The 20,293-nt window shown below is 42.5% G+C and overlaps 3 protein-coding genes across 28 annotated transcripts in view; all 3 read left to right on the top strand.

Annotated features, from left to right (window-relative positions):
- The window catches only part of capn8 (calpain 8), a 22,277-nt gene extending 2,282 nt beyond the window's left edge, over positions 1-19,995 (top strand). Inside the window, exons 2-21 of the mRNA XM_042105063.1 lie at positions 326-395; positions 4,210-4,328; positions 5,474-5,607; positions 6,837-7,005; positions 7,455-7,538; positions 8,230-8,315; positions 11,626-11,700; positions 12,058-12,218; positions 13,073-13,242; positions 13,465-13,476; positions 13,860-14,071; positions 14,378-14,414; positions 14,519-14,578; positions 14,672-14,729; positions 14,831-14,895; positions 16,905-16,973; positions 17,070-17,148; positions 18,230-18,346; positions 18,602-18,660; positions 19,581-19,995. Of these exons, the coding sequence (XP_041960997.1) occupies positions 326-395; positions 4,210-4,328; positions 5,474-5,607; positions 6,837-7,005; positions 7,455-7,538; positions 8,230-8,315; positions 11,626-11,700; positions 12,058-12,218; positions 13,073-13,242; positions 13,465-13,476; positions 13,860-14,071; positions 14,378-14,414; positions 14,519-14,578; positions 14,672-14,729; positions 14,831-14,895; positions 16,905-16,973; positions 17,070-17,148; positions 18,230-18,346; positions 18,602-18,660; positions 19,581-19,604 (1,860 nt within the window). The 3' untranslated portion in view covers positions 19,605-19,995. The remainder of the gene's footprint in view (positions 1-325; positions 396-4,209; positions 4,329-5,473; positions 5,608-6,836; positions 7,006-7,454; positions 7,539-8,229; positions 8,316-11,625; positions 11,701-12,057; positions 12,219-13,072; positions 13,243-13,464; positions 13,477-13,859; positions 14,072-14,377; positions 14,415-14,518; positions 14,579-14,671; positions 14,730-14,830; positions 14,896-16,904; positions 16,974-17,069; positions 17,149-18,229; positions 18,347-18,601; positions 18,661-19,580) is intronic.
- LOC121719407 (NACHT, LRR and PYD domains-containing protein 3-like) overlaps positions 1-20,293 on the top strand; it is an 851,137-nt gene that overhangs the window by 163,606 nt on the left and 667,238 nt on the right. The gene's annotated exons all lie outside the window — the stretch shown is intronic.
- The window catches only part of LOC121719377 (NACHT, LRR and PYD domains-containing protein 12-like), a 732,803-nt gene that overhangs the window by 172,465 nt on the left and 540,045 nt on the right, over positions 1-20,293 (top strand). The window lies entirely within an intron of this gene.

Raw genomic sequence — 20,293 nt, 5'->3', positions numbered from 1 at the left:
GTGTGTGCGTGCGTGCGTGCGTGCGTGCGTGCATGCGTGAGTGTGTGTGTGTGTGTGTGTGTGCGTGAGTGTGTGTGTGTGTGCGTGTGTGTGCATGCGTGCGTGCGTGAGTGAGTGAGTGTGTGTGTGTGTGCGCGTGTGTGCGTGCGTGAGTGTGTGTGTGTGTGTGCGTGTGTGTGTGTGCGTGCGTGAGTGTGTGTGTGTGTGTGTGCGTGAGTGAGTGTGTGTGTGTGTATATGTGTGTGCGTGTATGTGTGTGTGTGTGCGTGTGTCATTTCCACCGTCTGACTCTTTTGTTGAAGGTGTCTCTATTCCTCTCCCACAGGAGTTCTGCACAAACCCCCAGTTCATCGTGGAAGGAGCCAGGAGGACAGACATCTGCCAGGGAGCCCTGGGTGAGTCTCACTCACATATATCACGGATTACACTCAAATATAAGCAGATATCATGCATTACACTCATATGTAGATATCATGCATTACACTCACATGTAGATATCATGCATTACACTCACATATAGATATCATGCATTACACTCACATATAGATATTATACATTACACTCACATGTAGGCAGATATCATGCATTACACTCACATATAGATATTATACATTACACTCACATATAGATATCATGCATTACACTCACATATAGATATCATGCATTACACTCACATATAGATATCATGCATTACACTCACATATAGATATTATACATTACACTCACACATATCATACATACACTCACATATAGGCAGATATACATTACACTCACATATAGATATTTATACTCACATATAGGGAGATATATATTACACTCACATATAGATATCATACATTACACTAACATATAGATATCATACATTACACTCACATATATTACACTTACAAATAGATATCATACATTACACTCACATATAGATATTATACATTACACTCACATATAGGCAGATATACATTACACTCATATATAGATATCATACATTACACTCACATATGGATATCATACATTACACTCACATACTAGGCATATATCATACATTACACTCACATTTTAGGCAGATATCATACATTGCACTCACATATAGATATCATACATTACACTCACATAGAGATATCGTACATTACACTCACTCATAGGCAGATATCGATGGGGCGGTGGTAGTGTAGTGGTTAAGGAGCTGGGCTAGCGTGCAGTAGCCTGAAAGTTGTTGGTTCAATTTGCGGCTTCCACCGTTGTGCCCTTGAGCAAGGCACTTAACCCCAAGTTGCTCCGGGGACAATGTGATCCCTTGTAATATAGCTGACATATGTAAGTCACTTTGGTCAAGAAGTGTCTGCTAAATGTAATGTAATGTAATATCATACATTACACTCACTTATACCATGGTCTAGGTTGAAAAGGGTGTTTAAAAAGTGATATACTACACCTATAAAAAGATGTTCTGTTCGAATTGCCTGATGACAAGTCTAAATCACTGTGCTGGCTCAAACGCTAGTTGGTAACCAAGGCAACAATCAACTTATCAACATTAAACGGCGTTGCGATAAACAGCTGAAAAAACAAACAATTTTAGCTCTAAAACTCATTTAGTATTAATTGTAAGTGACCATGGTATAAACGGGATAATGCCCTTCGATGCGTTGATTATCAGAAATAAATGGACTTCGCGGAAACAACTCCTCCACTTCGCGTCGGACAGTTCACGCCTCCGCGTCGTCCATTTATTTCTGATAATGGACACCTCGTCGGGCATTATCCCTTACATATTAGGCCGATATTATACATTACATGCACACATCCTACACATTCAATTGCTATGCATATACATGCCATTTTATATAGTATTATACTTTTCATCCTACACTTTTCAGATACAGGAGAGGTGTTAAATTCCATTTAGGTAGACCTGGCTGGAGACAGGGTGTGTGTGTGTGTGTGTGTGTGTGTGTGTGTGTGTGTGTGTGTGTGTGTGTGTGTGTGTGTGTGTGACAGGTGTCAGGGCTTTGCTTGCCATTTGTTACATCATGAAAAAGTCAGCAAAGAAGCAAAGAGGAGAAGTGAGGATGTGTTTGAATGTACAGAAGCATAGATACAGTCTGTCTGTATTACTTATTGCATTCAGGCTCTTTATTACAACATGCGGGTGTTATTACAAAATAACGTGAACATTTAAAACATTCTGCCGAGTTATCACATAATACGGTGCATTACGCTGTGTTACAGGGTGTCCGATGGCAATGTGTCCCTGTAGGTGTGAACCGCATCCTCATCCTTCCTCATTCATAAGTAATGAGTTCACACCCCACAGGACTCATGTAGCATGGCTAACGTCAGGCCTCATCTCATTGAGATGGGGTCTGGGAACTACATGTTCATTTTCTCGTATTTGAAACGTGGTTTACCAATGCCCACAGCTGTTTATTGGGTACTACGAATGTCTATCAAATGTGTCTGTACGTAGTTCATAACGGCTTCGGTGTGTCGTCATCGTCTTGCTGTCCCCCCTCCGTTCTGTGATTGGTTTCGTTAAGGGTGAAAACAAAATCCATGGAATCCAGGCTGCCTAGCAGCGTGAATACAATCGTGCGCAAGGCAGCATGCAAAACCCAGGCTAGGACTCATGTTGACTGTGCTGCAAATAAGCAGACCTTGTTGTTCATCCATGAAGCTGTTCCTGAATCAGTATTCAGAGTCCAAATGCTTCATACAGCTTGAAATATTTGTTTTAAAACAGCACTAAGGAGTTTGCTCTCTGGGTCCCCCCCCCCCAACAGAAGTGCAATAATAAACAAAATATGCGTCTTTTGCAACAAAGTATAAACATAACTCCTACACAATATAGAGGGAATGCACATACAGCAATCTGTAGAAAGAGATCTCCGAATTCCTGTATTTCTTCCGAATTTCAATTCCTACCCGAACAGCAACTTCCTATGGCGGTTTCCAAGCGATAAGACCTCTTTGGGCCTGCACACATTGCAGAGATGAATTGAAAACGTTCACAGTGCAAACAGGTGTCTGCCCATTTAGAATTTGAGTCAGATCAGAGTCAGTGGCTTCTAAACAATGACCATAAATACACCGTTGGTCCAGTCACTATGTTGGAGACAGACTTTTGGTGTGTCCAGCTTAACAGGAGAGTCACTGTTTGCAAACTTTCAACACCCATACCTACAGTGCAGCGCACCCAGTAAGTCCACTGAGATATTAATGCCATATCTCGCTCGCATAGATTCACGAGCATGCATACATACTCACATACATGAGCTCACATGGGTGCAGATGCACAAATACACACTCTTTCTCACACTGACATGACTTTCCCTCTCTACATTTCGGTTTGAAAGACACACACACAAACACACACATACACACACACACATACACACACACACACATACACACACGCACACACACACACACACACACACAGACACACATATACATACACACACACACACACACACACATATATACACACACACACACACACACACACACACACACACACATATATATACACACACACACACACACACACACACACACATACACATATACACACACACATGACTCACACCCTAAGTGTTTGGCTCGTGCTCCCTGTCGGTAAACATAGAGTAGCTCGTTAATGAGTGTGGCAACCACACACTCAATCATTAACGTGTGTGTGTGTGTGTGTGTATGTGTGTGTGTGTGTGTGTGTGTGTGTGTGATTTTGTATGTGTGTGTCCACCCCACTCCACCCACCCAGTCAGCCATGAGTAAGTGTGTGTGTGTGTGTGTGTGTGTGCGTGTGTGTGTATGTGTGTGTGTGTGTGTGTGTGTGTGTGTTTCATTTCAGTATCAGATATCTCACTGTTATAACCTGATCCTGAGTGGAGCCTGTTCGCCCCTCTTGACTCATGATAATATATCAAGAAAACACAACACACACACACACACACACACACGGTTGACCACTTTGAAGTGGTACTGTTCATTATCTATATTTCGTTGCTGGGCAACTGGTAAAGACTGGTCAGCCAATAATCCAAAGCAAACATCATGAGGAGAATTGGACTGAGCTGTCTGGAGAAGAGGGTTTGGACCCAGATGGTTAAAAAAACCCTTGTTGTGTTGGGGCCCTATAAGGAATTTCCCATGTTGTCTGTCTTATCAGAAATATTTGGAGTCAAGCTTATCAATGCTCTTTGATGTTGCTAGGTGACTGCTGGTTGCTGGCGGCGATCGCCTCCCTCACGCTGGATAATGACATCCTGGCACGAGTGGTCCCTCAGGAGCAGAGTTTCCAGGACGACTACGCCGGCATCTTTCACTTCCAGGTCAGTTGCTTTGTAGTCCCAGTTGACAGCTGATGCTGGAGAGGGTTTCTTCCTGGTCAGTTCCTTTGTGTTGCCGGTCAATAGCTCCATCCCACAGAGTTTTATATCTATAAATGTTGTGCAGATGAAGTGAAGGCTAGTGGGTATAGATATTCTGTTACCAAGTCCTCACATTTGGTTTTGTTTTTAGTCTGAGTACTAGCCAGCCAATATCTCAAACTATATTCCCCTTATTCACCCGGTGGCCAGAACGAGGCTAAAGGGTACACTTGCCATTACACCTCAGTCCAGTAGATGGTGGTGGTAATGCACTACGTTTGCAAACTGCCAAAGAAAACTAACTGAAGAAGAAGAAGAACAAGCCAGTGAACCCTTCTTCTCTCCTGTAAAGCCGTATAAGTACCGCGCGCTAACCGATCGCGCCACTCAAGCCCACACTAAGGGGCTTTCTTGTTTTACCGTATAGACTATAGAATGGGCATGGATTTGTAATTTTCCAACAATACATAAAGTGATGAAATTAAAAACTAGTTGGTACAGAAGTTTCATTACCAAGTCTTGGCAGTTGGAATTCTACATCTTCATCTGACTACAGGCCCCAAGACAACTGCAGTATTACTGTAATCCAATAATATGTGTTTTAACTGAGGGTTTGAGCTCACTATGTCAGCATTGCTCAACACATAATGTCCTCTAGCCAAATGAAAAAAAAAAGAAGCTCATTGTGTCAGCAGAGTTGTCCGGTCTTTAGTCCTGTTGAGTCACATGAGTCAGGATGACCACATCCAGAGTGAGTCAATCGCTGTGTGATCACTAGCCTGGAACCATGGGACTCAGGAGTGACAGTGCTATGTACTTAAGTACAGTGTTTTGTACTTAAAGGATACGTGCACCAGGTGAGGCTCGAACCCACAACCTCGGCATTGCTCAGCCTGTACTGCCTTATGAGTACCGCGCGCTAACCAATTGCACCACTGGAGCTGTAGCATTGAGGGACTTGTAATCAAATGTTCAATTGGGTTTTAGGACTGGAAACACATAGAGGCCGCCAGTGGGAGCAATATACAGTATGTGCTGAACTACATTGTGTGAAGGCTTTCACAATGTGCCGGTAATTTGTAGATGATATTTATTTCCCCGAACAGTTCTGGCAGTATGGTGAGTGGGTGGATGTTGTCATTGATGACCGGTTGCCGGTGAGGGATGGAGAGCTGTTGTTTGTGCACTCAGCAGAGGGCTCTGAGTTCTGGAGCGCCCTCCTGGAGAAGGCCTATGCCAAGTAAGGATCTTTATGACATCACAATCACTCTGTGCATGTTCTGTTCTAAAGTAAACGGCTGACGCCAAGGAAGAACACTCAGGACATCATGTTCTAAAATCTAATTTCATTCATCATGGCACATACATTAACATGCTGAAAAGTGGTTTAGGGAATAAACCTGTAACCACACCACCTGAGATCGGGGATGAGTACTTAATGTGTGCGTGTTTGCCTGTCTTTGTCTGTATGTGTGTGTGTGCGTGCGTGCGTGTGTGTGTGTGTGTGTGTGTGTGTGTGTGTACATGTGTGTGTGTGTTTGTATGTGCATATGAGTGTGTGTGTGTGTGTGTGTGTGTACATGTGGGTGTGTGTGTGTGTGTGAGTGTGTGTGTGTACATGTGTGTGTGTTTGTGTGTGTGTGTGAGTGTGCGTGTGTTACGCATCCCCTGTACTTGGTGGTCACCCAATAGTAACTGCGGCTTGCCTCCCCCTGTTGGTAGCTATGGCCACAGACTCCGTTCAGAGCGTGCCCCTGCTAATTATCTCTAGGCCTACCCATGTCCTGAGATCTGGCTGTGGGCATATAAAACATTAACCTAACCCTAGCCAGATGAATTTCGTTCCGCCTAGCTCCACTCATCCATCTGGAACCGATCCATTGAAGTGTTGCTTCAGAAGGCTGGGCCTAATCAAAAAATGCTTGCATATGATTGAATAAGCCACTTGTCCGTCATCTATTGACGTGCTACTTCAACCACTCACATCGAAGCCAACCCATGACGCTAATAACAGTCTCACAGTCGCTTCTACGCTATGTCACATCTATAAAACTCCCGCCCTGCGTCCTGATTGGCTGTACCATAAAATCGGTTGCAGAAATCACTCTCAATGGAAGAGGTCCCAGATGGATGTGAGTGAAGCTAGGCGGAGCTAAGCGGAACGAAATTCATCTGGCTAGGGTCAGGTTAATAAAACATACCTGTGCACAGGTGAAGAGGATGCTTGCGCGCATGCCTGAGCTAGATGGTCCAACCCACGCCTTTGTTCCTGCTCTAGCCGACTGAGCTGCATGGTCCCTGCTTCTCACGGACGCCATTAACTCGGACCTTAAACTGACAATTATTTATTCTTAGTTATTGTAAACTCTATTTTTGTATTAAAAACCCCTAGACTCGAGCCCTTTGGCTGATTGAGGTTCAGTCCGTAACAGCGTGTGTACATCTGTGTGTGTGTGTGTGCATCCGCAGGGTGAACGGCTGCTATGAGTCCCTCACAGGCGGCAGCACTATCGAGGGTTTCGAGGACTTCACCGGGGGCATCGCCGAGGCGTACGACCTGGCCAGGGCTCCACCACACCTCTACAAGCTCATGAAGAGGGCCCTCGGACTCGGCTCCCTGCTCGGATGCTCCATAGATGTGAGAGACGACGGACAGACAGACGCATACTGCACACAGACACACAAGGGAGACAGACACGACACACACAGACAGACAGACAGTCAACGAAAACAGACACGACTCACACAGACAGACAGGTTGACAGACATGACACACAAACAGACAGTGAAACAGACAGGCTAGGTAAATACGACCCACATACATGAATGCTTAGACAGACACAAGACAGACACACAGACAGAGATACTCATCACACAGACAGACACACGACAAACTCATGACAAAGTCTTTCGGCCTCAGTGTGTGTGTGTGTGTGTGCGTGTGTATGTGCATGTGTTTGTGTGTGTGTGTGTGTGTGTGTGTGTGTGTGTGTATGTGTGTGTGTGTGTGTGTGTGTGTGTATGTGCATGTCTTTGTGTGTGTGTGTGTGTGTGTGTGTGACCCTGTGTGTCTTTTTTATATTACAGATCTCCAATGTGTATGACACGGAGGCAAAGACCGCGATGAACCTGGTGAAGGGTCACGCCTACTCGGTCACTGCTGCTGAGGAGGTATAGCACTGGGCCTGTGGTCAGAGACCATACTGTCTGGTCATAGAACAGCAGGGGCGTTTTGAACATTCTAACAAAAAATTGTGTTCCGCAACAATGTAAGGTTCTAAAATTCCATGTTGAATTCAATGAAGCCAAATAATTAGTACATTCATTTCCCAACATTTTTTTGCCATCAGTGGGTTTGACGGTACTGGCTGGGTTAGAATACAGCAGCATAGAGGTAAAGGCCTAGTCAGTATATGGAAATATATATTATAGAACAATTTTAGAAAAATGTTATAAAAATACTAGTATACATTATAGAAATATGTCACACTAACCTGTGGGCAGAAACCCTTCTGTTTTGGTTATGGGGCGAGCTATAGCCCAGATAGAAATATATTTTTTAAATATGTTAGAAACACATAATATAAAAGGTATATAGAAATAACATAACATAACATAACATAACATAACATAACATAACGTAACACAAAATGACATAACATAACAAAAAATAACATAACATAACATAACATAACAACATAACAAAAAATATCATAACATAACAATATATAAACATTAATATCCACTTTTTACTTCTTGAATATGCTAAAATGACCATGCTATAAAGGCTACCAATGAGAGAAATGGCTATGTAAAACCATAATTCGTTTCTCAGTGAGTTTTTGTTCTGTTTGTCCTAAAGGTGCACATGTACGGGAGGCCCGTTGAGCTGGTGCGGATCAGGAACCCCTGGGGGCAGGTGGAGTGGAGTGGGGCCTGGAGTGACAAGTGAGCTGTTCACTAGTTTTACACAGAGAAGAAAAGTCCAGCTTCAGAAAGTAAAAGACCTGCTACATTATCTGTGCCAACCATTCACTTAAACCAGCTGATTAATTATAGCACAACCCTTCAGCCAGGTAAGTCAGCTAACTGGTGAGAATCACCTGCGTTAAAGCATGGTAAAGTTGGTTTTATATTGGACGTTGGATATTCGACACATTCGAAAAATCTATTTAGCACTGACTACGAGGGTCGAGTTTGTGTCAAACCAACTTTATGTGTTTAAACAAGGCCTGCCTATATTACACAAAGCTTCTTTTGTCCAAAAACCCATGTTTTGATTTTATGAATTTTTTATGCTGATAAAAGATTTCAATCTATTATGCGGCTTCACCTTTTGACTTACCCATGCTAAAAAACATCTCCTGAACTCGCCTTACTGCCCTTTCTAGTACACAAAGCTTCTTTTTCCCTAAAACCTACTCTTTGATTTTAATGTTAAATGTTTCAAATCTATTATGCGGTTTGCCCTTTTGACCTACCCATGTCAAAACACATCTGGTGAACTCGGATTACTGCTCTATATAGTGCACAAAGCTTCTTTTTCCCAAAAACCCAATCTTTGATTTTATAAATATTTTTTAATGTAAAAAAAATGCTATAAATACTTTAAATCTATTATGCGGCTTGACCTTTTGACCTACCCATGTCAAAACACATCTGTTGCACTCAGCTAACTGCCCTTCATAGTGCACAACGCTTCTTTTTTCCAGAAACTCACTCTTTGATTTTATATTCATTTTTTACTTTATAAAAATGCTATAAATCTATTATGCGAATTGACCTTTTGACCTACCCATGTCAAAACCCATCTGATGCACTCAACTGCCCTACATAATACACAAAGCTTATTTTGTCCAAAAACATACTCTTTGATTTCATATTAATTTTTTACTATTCAAAAATGCTATAAATTTATTATGCGGCTTGACCTTTTGACCTACCCATGTCAAAACACATCTGCTGCACTCAGCTAACTGCCCTACATAATGCACAAAGCTTATTTTGTCCAAAAACTTACTCTTTGATTTTATATTAATTTTTTACTATTCAAAAAATGCTATAAATCTATTATGCGGCTTGACCTTTTGACCTACCCATGTCAAAACACATCTGTTGCACTCAGCTAACTGCCCTTCATAATACACAAAGCTTCTTTTTTTCCAAAAACTCCCTCTTTGATTTTATATAATTTTTTTACTGTAAAAAAATGTATATAAAATCAAAGAGGGAGTTTTCGGAAAAAAGAAGCTTTGTGTACTATATAGGGCAGTTAGATGAGTGCAGCAGATGTGTTTTGAGATGGGTGGGTCAAAAGGGGATGGCACATAATAGATGTATAAAAAAAAATTACAGTAAAAAAAAAATATACAAAATCAAAGAGGGAGTTTTTGGAAAAAATAAGCTTTGTGTACTGTGTAGGGCAGTTACCTGAGTGCAATAGATGTGTTTTAACATGGGTAGGTCAAAAGGGCAATTCGCATAATAGATGTATAGCATTTTTATAAAGTAAAAAATTTATATAAAATCAAAGAGTGGGTTTCTGGAAAAAAGAAGCGTTGTGCACTATGAAGGGCAGTTAGCTGAGTGCAACAGATGTGTTTTGACATGGGTTGGTCAAAAGGTCAAGCCGCATAATAGATTTAAAGCATTTATAGCATTTTTTTACATTAAAAAATATTTATAAAATCAAAGAATGAGTTTTTGGGAAAAAGAAGCTTTGTGTACTATATAGAGCAGTAATCCGAGTTCACCAGATGTGTATTGACATGGGTAGGTCAAAAGGGCAAGCCGCATAATAGATTTGAAACATTTAACATTAAAAATTGTATAAAATCAAAGAGTGGGTTTTAGGGAAAAAGAAGCTTATTCTGTGTATTAGAAAGGGCAGTAAGGTGAGTTCAGGAGATGTGTTTTAGTATGGGTAAGTCAAAAGGTGAAGCCGCATAATAGATTGAAATCTTTTATCAGCATAAAAAATTCATAAAATCAAAACATGGGTTTTTGGACAAAAGAAGCTTTGTGTAATATAGGCAGGCCTTGTTTAAACACATTAAAGTTGGTTTGACACAAACTCGACCCTCGTAGTCAGTGCTAAATAGATTTTTCGAATGTGTCGAATATCCAACGTCCTATATAAAACCAACTTTACCACGGTCTGCGTTAAGTGAACATAGAACCGATACATGATTTTACTTTCTGAGGATGGACTTTCCTACCTCTGGTTTTACAGTAGACAGTAGCATATATTAAACCATAGCTAGCTGTAAACTGCTAACCGAGGATGGCTGTTCATTAATGACATTCTCTGATAATGGTTACTGTGGATGTTTAGCTGTTCACTGTTAACTACCTGCTCACTGTTCACTGTGGGTGGTTACAACTAGCTGTTCACTGTCCTGATGATGTTTAGCTGTTCAGTGTTTACTGCAGACGATTAGCTTTTCACTGGTTAGTATGGATGTTTATGGTTAGCTGCTCACTGCTATTGCAGATGGTCATAATTTAACAGTTCACTGATTACTCAGTACGGTTATGGTTCATTCACTGCTAGTGCAGATGTTTATGGTTAGCTCCTACGGTCATGTAAAACCTGGAAAAGTCATGGAATTCAATGAATTCGTTGAAAGTTTCGGAAAAGTCATGATATCACATTTTGTCAGCATACATCAACTCACAGAACTTTAGCTCTTTATATAATGGTGGGAGAGAAAACACATTTTATCCAATCTTGTAACTTTTCATAACCCAACCTGTGGTTTACATTAAGCAATTTGGTACACGTGGGCTGTGAAAAGTTATGGAAATTTAATTAAATGTCATTGAGAAGTCATGGAGAGGACACTGATTAAGATGTGACTACATCGAAACATTAATAATGTTCTGCACCTTTTACTAAAGAATAAAATTAAGAAGACATCTGAGCTGCACCGGCGTCTTTCCTTCTCTCCAAGTCATGGAGAGGATTTGAAATTGTGTCAGTGAAAATTGGTGGGAACTGGTATAGGGCTAGCTGTTTACCGGTTACTGTGGATGGCTAGCTGTTCGCTGGTTAGTGCAGATTGTTAACTGTTCACTGGTTAGTGCTGGTTGTGAGCTCAGTTGTTCACTGGTAGTATGGTTGGTTAGCTGTCATGGTTATTGGTGGCTGGAAGTCCACTATGATGACAGGTTTATATTTTTGGCCCCATGACATGTGTAGTCTTTCAAGGATATATGTTGTTTTTTGTAACGCTGTAACCCTTCTGTTTGTCCACAGCTCAAGTGAATGGGACAGTGTGAGACCGGAGGAGAAGAGCAAGCTGGACCACTGCGCTGAAGACGGGGAGTTCTGGTAAGGACCAGAGAGAGAGAGAGATGGAGGGAGAGAGAGAGATAGAGAGAGATGGAGAGAGAGAGAGATGGAGGGAGAGAGAGAGATAAAGAGAGAGAGAGATGGAGATAGAGATGGAGAGAGAGAGAGAGATGGAGGGAGAGAGATAGAGAGAGATGGAGAGAGAGAGAGGAGTAAAATTCTGTGTGGATGTTGTGTATCCGTTCTCCTGATATCTAAGCCAAAGTTCTCACGATCTCTGTCTCTTTTTCTCTCTATCTTTCTCACCATGTCTTTTTATCTTTCCCCCCATTCTCTCTCTCCCTCTTTCTCACCATTTCTCTTTATCTCTCTCTTCTGTCTCTCTCTCTCCCACAGGATGGCCTACACTGACTTCATCCGTCAGTTCACTCGTCTGGAGATCTGTAACCTGACGCCCGACGCTCTGACCAGTGACGAAGTGCGGCGCTGGAACCACTACCAGTACGACGGCACATGGAGAGTGGGCTCCACCGCTGGAGGATGCAGGAACAATGCAGGTGTGTGTGTGCGCGTGTGTGTGTGTGTGTGTGTGTGTGTGTGTGTGTGTGTGCGTGCGTGGTGTGTGTGTGTGTGTGCGTGTGTGTGTGTGCGTGGTGTGTGTGTGTGTGTGTGTGTGTGTGTGTGTGTGTGGGGGGGGGGGGTTGGGTCTGCAGAAGCCAGACAAGTGGTGGGTTCATTTCCCGGTTTCATCTACCCTGTAAATCCAGAGTTCTTGCGAGAGCTAAATTTGGGTTTGCTCAGCGAGTGACTCTGGTGTGTGTGTGTGTATGTGCATGTGTTTGATGCTCATTACCTATGACCATGAAACCGAGCTGGTGTATTATGATATAGTCGGGCCAGAGGCACTGATGTGATTGGTGCAACTCGGTTTCATGGCCAGAGGCAAGTTAAACAGATGACAACAGCGATGCAACGTCGAAATCCAGAAACATTTGTCGTAATGTTATCCAGTTGTGTCAATGTCCGGAATCGGTCAGTATACATTGGTCGTAGTGTTATTACGTGCAGTGATATTTTCATGCTCGGTGTCGCCCCTCGAGTTGGGCCAGACCCCGAGTCTTTCGGACTGGGTCTGCTCTTCCGGACTAGGTGTCACCTGGTTGTGCCCATGAACACCCGAGTTGCCCTGGTGACAATGTAACGATGGCCTTGTAATATAATTGACATAAAGCATCTGCTAAATTAATACATGTGAGAGTGTGTGTGTGAGTGAGTCAACTTAGCTTGTATCTCTATGTGTTTGAATGGAAATATAGCTCTTTTAAACACCCTCTCTACCCCCCCACCCCCATTTCTGCCCCCCCCCCCCCCCCCCCCACCCCCCCCCCCCCCACCCCTCTCTGCCCTTCAGCCACGTTCTGCTCCAACCCCCAGTTCTCCATCCGTCTGGAGGAGGAGGACGACGACCCCCACGATGGGGAAGACGGCTGCACCTTCCTGGTGGGCCTCATGCAGAAGGACACGCGCCGCGAGAAGATGTTCGGACGCGACCTCAACACCATCGGCTTCGCCATTTACCAGGTGTGTGCACATGTGTGCATGGGTGTCGGAAATCTACAGTGAATTTACTGTAATGCATTGAACTTCTTCTCGACTGGTCGTGTGTGTGTGTGTGTGTGTGTGTGTGTGTGTGTGTATGTGTGTGTGTGTGTGTGTGTGAGTGAATTTAATATGCTGAATCTATTTGGTGTATGTTGTTGTGTCTTCTAATTATTCTTTGTTGTTGCTTGTTTTGATTTGCAGGTTCCTGATGAGGTGAGATCAGCTGTGTTATTTTTGCCCACTCACTGACTGGTGCTTCCTCTTTGTAGACCTCTTACTTCACACACTCAACATTCATGTGCATACATCCACATATAGAGCATTCAGAAGCAATCCCTCGACCCTTTTCACATTGCAGCCTTTGGCTAAAATATAGTTTACATTATTTTCCCCTTTAAAATCAAACCCCCATGATGGCAAAGTGACAGTGAGTATAGAATTTACAATTAGGACATGTACCATACATGGTAAAATGAGACTACCAGATACATGCACACAAACAACAACAAAAACAAAAACAACAACAACACACAACATTAGCATGGCACAGTCAGATCATTTCAACTGGACAGTGCTTTTCCCTTCCCCTCTGTCAGTATAAGGGTCGTTCCAACATCCACCTGGGCCCGGACGTGTTGCTACGGCAACGGGCTGTGGCCATGAGCCACACCTTCTCCAACCTGCGGGAGATGTGCGACCGCTTCAAGCTCCCGCCCGGCGACTACGTGATCATCCCGTCGACCTTTGACCCACACAAGAAGGGCAGCTTTGTGCTGCGCGTCTTCTCCGAGAAGCACGCCGCCACCAGGTGGGTGCAGAGGTCAAAAGGGTCAAAGGTGAAGGGGTAGCGTGTATAAAAAAATCATAATTAGATGAATATTTTGAATTGCTTGGCAGCCATAATTATGTAAATACTTATTCATGTATTTGTTTTACTTTCTTTACCTGTGGACCTCGAGAATAATTGCAAATTTTGCAATTCTTATGAATGCACAAGGGAGATCATGTTAATGAAATATAAAAACGTACGGTACAACATACAGTACAAGAGAGATTCTATACAACGTAGGTTTGTAATATTTATTATATTGATATATACCTTTATGTTTTTCAGTCCAATGGAAGAAGACATCGATGTTGAGGTTGAAGAGGTACTCCCCCCCGAACCCTCCACTCAACCACCCAAGTACATCAAGTACACATGGAATGATGAAATGTTCAAGTCTCCTTGACAAAATGTACTTTTTTTTCCCAGCCTGAGATTGCGGATGTGGACCCACACTTCAAACAGCTGTTCCTTAAGATCGCTGGGAACGTACGTCCATCAGATTTCTGCATCACACTCAAAGACGATTTTATTATTACAGTACGGTGGTGAGGTCATGACCTTTCTGTTTTATTCCAATAGGACTCGGAGATCTCTGCATTTGAACTTCAGCAGATATTAAACAAAGTCATCTCTAAACGTAAGATGACATTTAATGCACAGTGAAGATACCTGTTTTGGCATGTATCTCAGTTCAGTTGGACATGTTAACTCTCTCTCTCTCTCTCTCTCTCTCTTCAGGAACTGATGTGAAGACTGATGGTTTTGCTCTGGAGACCTGTCGCCACATCATCAGTCTGCTGGATGTATCCTTTCCTCACTTATGAATGAACACATTAACTAATTAACGTATTAATTAACACAGTGGTCCCCAAACTACCGCCCATGGGCCGGATACGGCCCACCACCTTATTTTGGGTGGTCCCCCAAAAGATGTCCGTGGTATATAGCATCCGGCTCGCGCAGGAGTACGACACCGTCTAACCGTCGAAACTATAACCTCCTTAACTTCCCCTGTTCATTCTCTATGGCGAGTTTTAATAGTACACATGTAATACCTTTTTTGTCCACTGGTGGTTGTTTTGGAGTTGTTTCGAGTTTGGCTGACAGCATCAGTGCTCAAGTATTCTAAAAGTGTATCAATTAATTGTTAATAGGCCTAACTTTTATTCAAGTCATGGGACTTTATTAACTAATTAACTTATTAATTAACACATTAACTAATTAACTCATTAATGAACACATTATCCTTTCCTCACTTATAATAATAATAATAATAATAATAATAATAATAATAATAATAATACATTTATTTTTATAGCACTTTTCCAGACATCCAAAGACGCTTTACAGTACAACAAACAGACACGGTTACATAATAGACAAAAGAAAAAAACAAGTGCATGGACAAAGCAGAGGCAAAGCTTGAGAGGTGGGCAATGAAAAGGGAAAGTCTATTAACTCATTGAGTGCCAAAAACGTAATATTACGTTTTTAGTTTTTTTTTTTAATTACGAAACTAGACACTCTAACACACCTTATATGTGATTTTGGGAACTCTGTGATGAATGGAATATATGACGATCGCAAAACTCATGAAAACGCACAATCTGGACATTTTATCTGGACATTTTATCATAACTCGGTTGCCGCTTTGGGTCGAATCAGTGACTCATGCACGTCAGGTCAAAACCAGGCCATTTTCGTGGGTCTATCACTAGGTGGCAGTCTCGCCAGGTCTCGCTGATCACTTCCCGGAAAGTTTACAGGCAACACTTTATCTCCATTTCTAGAAAAAAAAACAGCTATTTTGATGAAAACTAGCCACTGTTTAGCTTGGGATTTCTCAGGAACAGAGGCGTGTAGAAATACACGGTTTGCACCCACTGAGAGCTTAAAGTCTCACCTTTTAAACGAGCCATTGTATGTGTTCATAGCTATAACACAGAATATGCTGTCTGCTGGCTGTACAAAAATCATCAACAATGGTCTAGATTGCTGGCATTCTAGGACAAAGCTTCCGAAAACAGCTTGGCATTCAATGAGTTAACAGGTGAGGTGAGTTTTGAGGGCCTGTTAGAAGGATGGTAAGGTCATTGACTGTTTAATGGGTGCAGCAGCTGAGAAGGCTCTGTCGGCCCAAGTCCAGAGCTTAGTCCTGATGGTCTTGACTGTGTGTTAGCGACTTACAAATGCCAATTATATTACAAGGGCATTGTTACATTGTCCCCAGAGCAACTTGGGGTGAAGTGTCCTCCTCAAAGGCAAAAACGGTGGAAGCCAGGAATTGAGCCCACAACTTTTCAGGCTATAGTCACGCCTCTTAAAACCACTTAGCTATCACCCCTAACACATAGACGCCTGCCTGTACAACACAAACACATTTGGCTAGTGGCAGAGCAAAACATGGCCAACCTCACTCATGGACCTTTATGCCTTAATGCAAAAGACAGGGGAATATTTAAGTTAGGTTTATGTTGTTGAACCAAAAAACAGGAACATATTAGAGTTAGGGTTATAGGGTTGTGGAACCAAAAAACAGGAACCTATTGGTTTGCAGAACCAAAAGATAGGGACATATTGAAGTTACGGTTATGGTTGTTGAACCAAAAGCAGGCAGGACCCTACAACAGGGCTCAAATGAGGCCTTAGGTATATTGTCTGAGCCAGATTGAATTATTTTTACTGTCACAAGGCAGAAGATCCTCTGTTATCGGTTCAGACACATCACAATGACCTTTTTGGGCGGTCATGATCATCATCATCATCACCATCATCATCATCACCATCACCATAGCTCCTTAACAGCACTCAGAGAGATGGGACCACCAAACTGAGCCTGACAGAGTTTCATGCTCTCTGGGTAAAGACTCAGAAGTACTTGGTAAGGATTGTGTGTGTCTGTGTGTGTCTGTGTGTGTGTGTCTGAGAGAGAGAGAGAGAGAGGGAGCAATAAATGTGTCTTGATCTCTTCCTGCAGGATATTTTCCAGAGCCACGACAAAGATAACTCTGGCACCATCAGTAGTCATGAGCTGAGAGGAGCTCTGACTGAAGCAGGTGCTGCTGCAGACCGCACACACACACACACACACACACTCACACACACACACACCCAGACACACACACTCACACACACACACACCCAGACACACACACACACGCACACACACACACACACACTCACACACACCCAGACACACACACACACGCACGCACGCACACATACACACACTCACACACACACACACACACACATATACACACACACACCCAGACACACACACTCACACACACACACACCCAGACACACACACACACACATATACACACACACACACTCAAACACACACTCTCACACTCACAGACACACACACACACACACATAATGTAAATGAGTTAAAGTGAGTAGAGGAGGAGTAAAGTGAGTAGAAGACCTATCGCTAGACTCCCACAACAATCTCAGTGAAGTTGTGATGCATAAATGTGCCGATAATTCCCTCTCTTGGTCCAACTGGTCCCAGAGCTGCTAGTTTTCCCCATAAAATAAACTTTGACAAAAAAAAAAAATTGACCCTTTTTTTTCTGCTATTCAGAGCAGCCGATAAGACAATTGCAATTCTGCTGCTCACTTGCTCCCTCAACCTAACAAAATTCTATTTTTCACGGAGGCCTGGATGTTGTTACATTGATTATACCATCCGGCTGCACAGCTACAATAATTACTCTGTTAGAGTTAAGTAAGGTTTTTTTTTAACCCTCACTAACAAAAGTGATAGTTACAAGGTTCACAGGCTGTATAAACAGGCTGGCTGCGCTAATAAACATTTTTTGAACGAAAAAGCTTTGTGACGTCAGACTTAACAACCAAATAGGGTTCCCATGGATTGTAGGCCCATCTGTTATAGGTATCTCTTATCTCTCTTATCAGCATTCATATTCTCATGAGGGTTTCAAACACATGGACTAGTTATGTTTCTGTTAGTACATTGTGAATCCTGTGGTAGATTTGACCACTTATGCACACACCCACACACACACACCCACACACAAACTCTCTCTCTCTGTCGCACACACACACACACACACACACACACACACTCATAATAATGGGCCTTGGCTGTGTGCCTGTGTGTCTCAGGGTTCAAACTGAACAGTGAGGTGCTGCAGGTGATCGTGCAGCACTATGCCAATGCTCAGTTCGCCATCGACTTCGACTGCTTCATGGGCTGCCTCATACGTCTGGAGATGCTCTTCAGTGAGTCTGCTTTCACCACATACACACACGCATCTCTCACACACACCCACACACACTGTACCTGGGTGTGGTCCAGATCAACTTAATACACACACACACACACACTCTTTTCCCCTCTATCATTCAATGCATTTATGGGGGGGGGGGGGGTCATTATTTATTGTTGAGCTCCAGCAGCAACTTCACACACACACACACACACACACACTCTTTTCTCTCGGCCTATAAGTGTTTTTTTTCTTCTCACTTCCCCAGAAATGTTCAAGACTCTCGATAAGAAGAGCTCAGGGAAAATTGAGCTGGACATGTTTCAGGTACAGTGATGTTCCAGCGCCCTGGTTCAGGGCAACATTTTAAAGGAGCGATTTGTAGGATTGTTACCGAACGTTCTGCAGGCCAAAATCAAAACACCGGTGAACATTCTCAAGACTACCAGACGCGAGCCTCTTCTGGGTTGCCAGATGTAATGAAGACTTAGCTAATAAGTTGACCTGCAGCTGCTTTAACGTTTCTCCAACCATGACCCAGCTACACATTACGGAAACAGTGAAAACAACCTCTCTAACCAACGTAACATATTTAGCTGAAGTTAGCAATGCAGATGAAGTTTAGCCTAGGCTACCTGTTGTGGAGAAATATGGCCAGCTCAGACTTTATGCGTCAGACTTTATATTCTTCGTTTGACGAAGACGACGCCATCTCAGGAAGCTCCTCCGATGTCCACTTAATTTGTTTCTTGTTTTAATTTTGGAAATTTGCCTGCCTCTCGTAGGCGTTCATAACTACAACTGACAGCAAGTTGACAGTTGGCCTTTGCTAATTTGGCAACACAATTAGGAGGACTCCAGCCCATTATTAATACGCTATACTTGAATTAATCGTTCAAAACATAAACGAAAAAAATTCCAAGAGATTCCGCCCCGTAACTCATTTTTTTAATGGGTTTTACGGGTTATAGTAATGTTCTCAAATAAGCCATTACTTCAATTCATCGTGTTTCCTTACTCTCTGACAATAGGTGATCATTTTTGGAATGGTTACTATTTATTTTCCATTATTTCCTACATACTGGACTTTTAAGACATTCCATTCCGTACTAAGCATTGTCAGATTCTGACTCAATGTTTGTGTCTGTCTGCTTGTGTGTGTCTGTGTGTCCCTGTGTTCTTGTGTGTGTGTGTGTGTGTGTGTGTGTGTATGCATGCATGTGTGTGTGTGTGTGTACATAATGCAGTGGCTTTGCCTGGCCATGCATTAGTGTTCCCCAGATGTCCGTCCTGACTCCCTGGAGGCGATGGGGAACTGTTCTGCTCCAGTTGTCGGGGGACGCCACGATCTGCCGGGCCTTGATTACCGGATGGTTCTTTCACCTGTTTTATGATGCGCTTTTAGTGAGGAAATTTACTTAATGAAAGACTGTTTTATGATGCGCTTTTAGGGAAGGAAATGTACTTAATGAAAGATTGTTTTTTGCCTATTATCATTAAACCCAATGCTGGATTGTCCCTGAGTCATATACTGATTAAGTTTATGGTTGCTTGGAAAGTTCTTTATTTAAAGAACAGAAAATGGAGGATTATTTGAAGAAAGCAGTTTAAAGGACACACCTGATCATTTCAATAATAATAAAAAAGAAATGATTTTTGCTCACCCTGTCAATTATTATTTCCTATTCCATATGATGTCATATGCTTCCTATATATATATATATATATGTGTGTTGTACAATGCTGTGCAGTTTGTTTTACACAATGCAGAAAATATGTCTTTCACCACAAAAATAAAATCATACACATGCTGACCAATGTCATGCAGGGTGTAGGCCTACTTGTATGTGTCTATCAAGTACTGGTATAGGCTACAATCAACAAAGCCAAATCCATGGGAGTCCTATACGATTCATTTTCACAGTTACTGTCGAGCTCACAGTGACAAGACAACTGTAGA

Source organism: Alosa sapidissima, chromosome 9 (assembly GCF_018492685.1).
Source record: "Alosa sapidissima isolate fAloSap1 chromosome 9, fAloSap1.pri, whole genome shotgun sequence".
Classification (NCBI taxonomy): domain Eukaryota; kingdom Metazoa; phylum Chordata; class Actinopteri; order Clupeiformes; family Clupeidae; genus Alosa; species Alosa sapidissima.
This window is presented reverse-complemented; position numbering and strand designations above follow the sequence as displayed.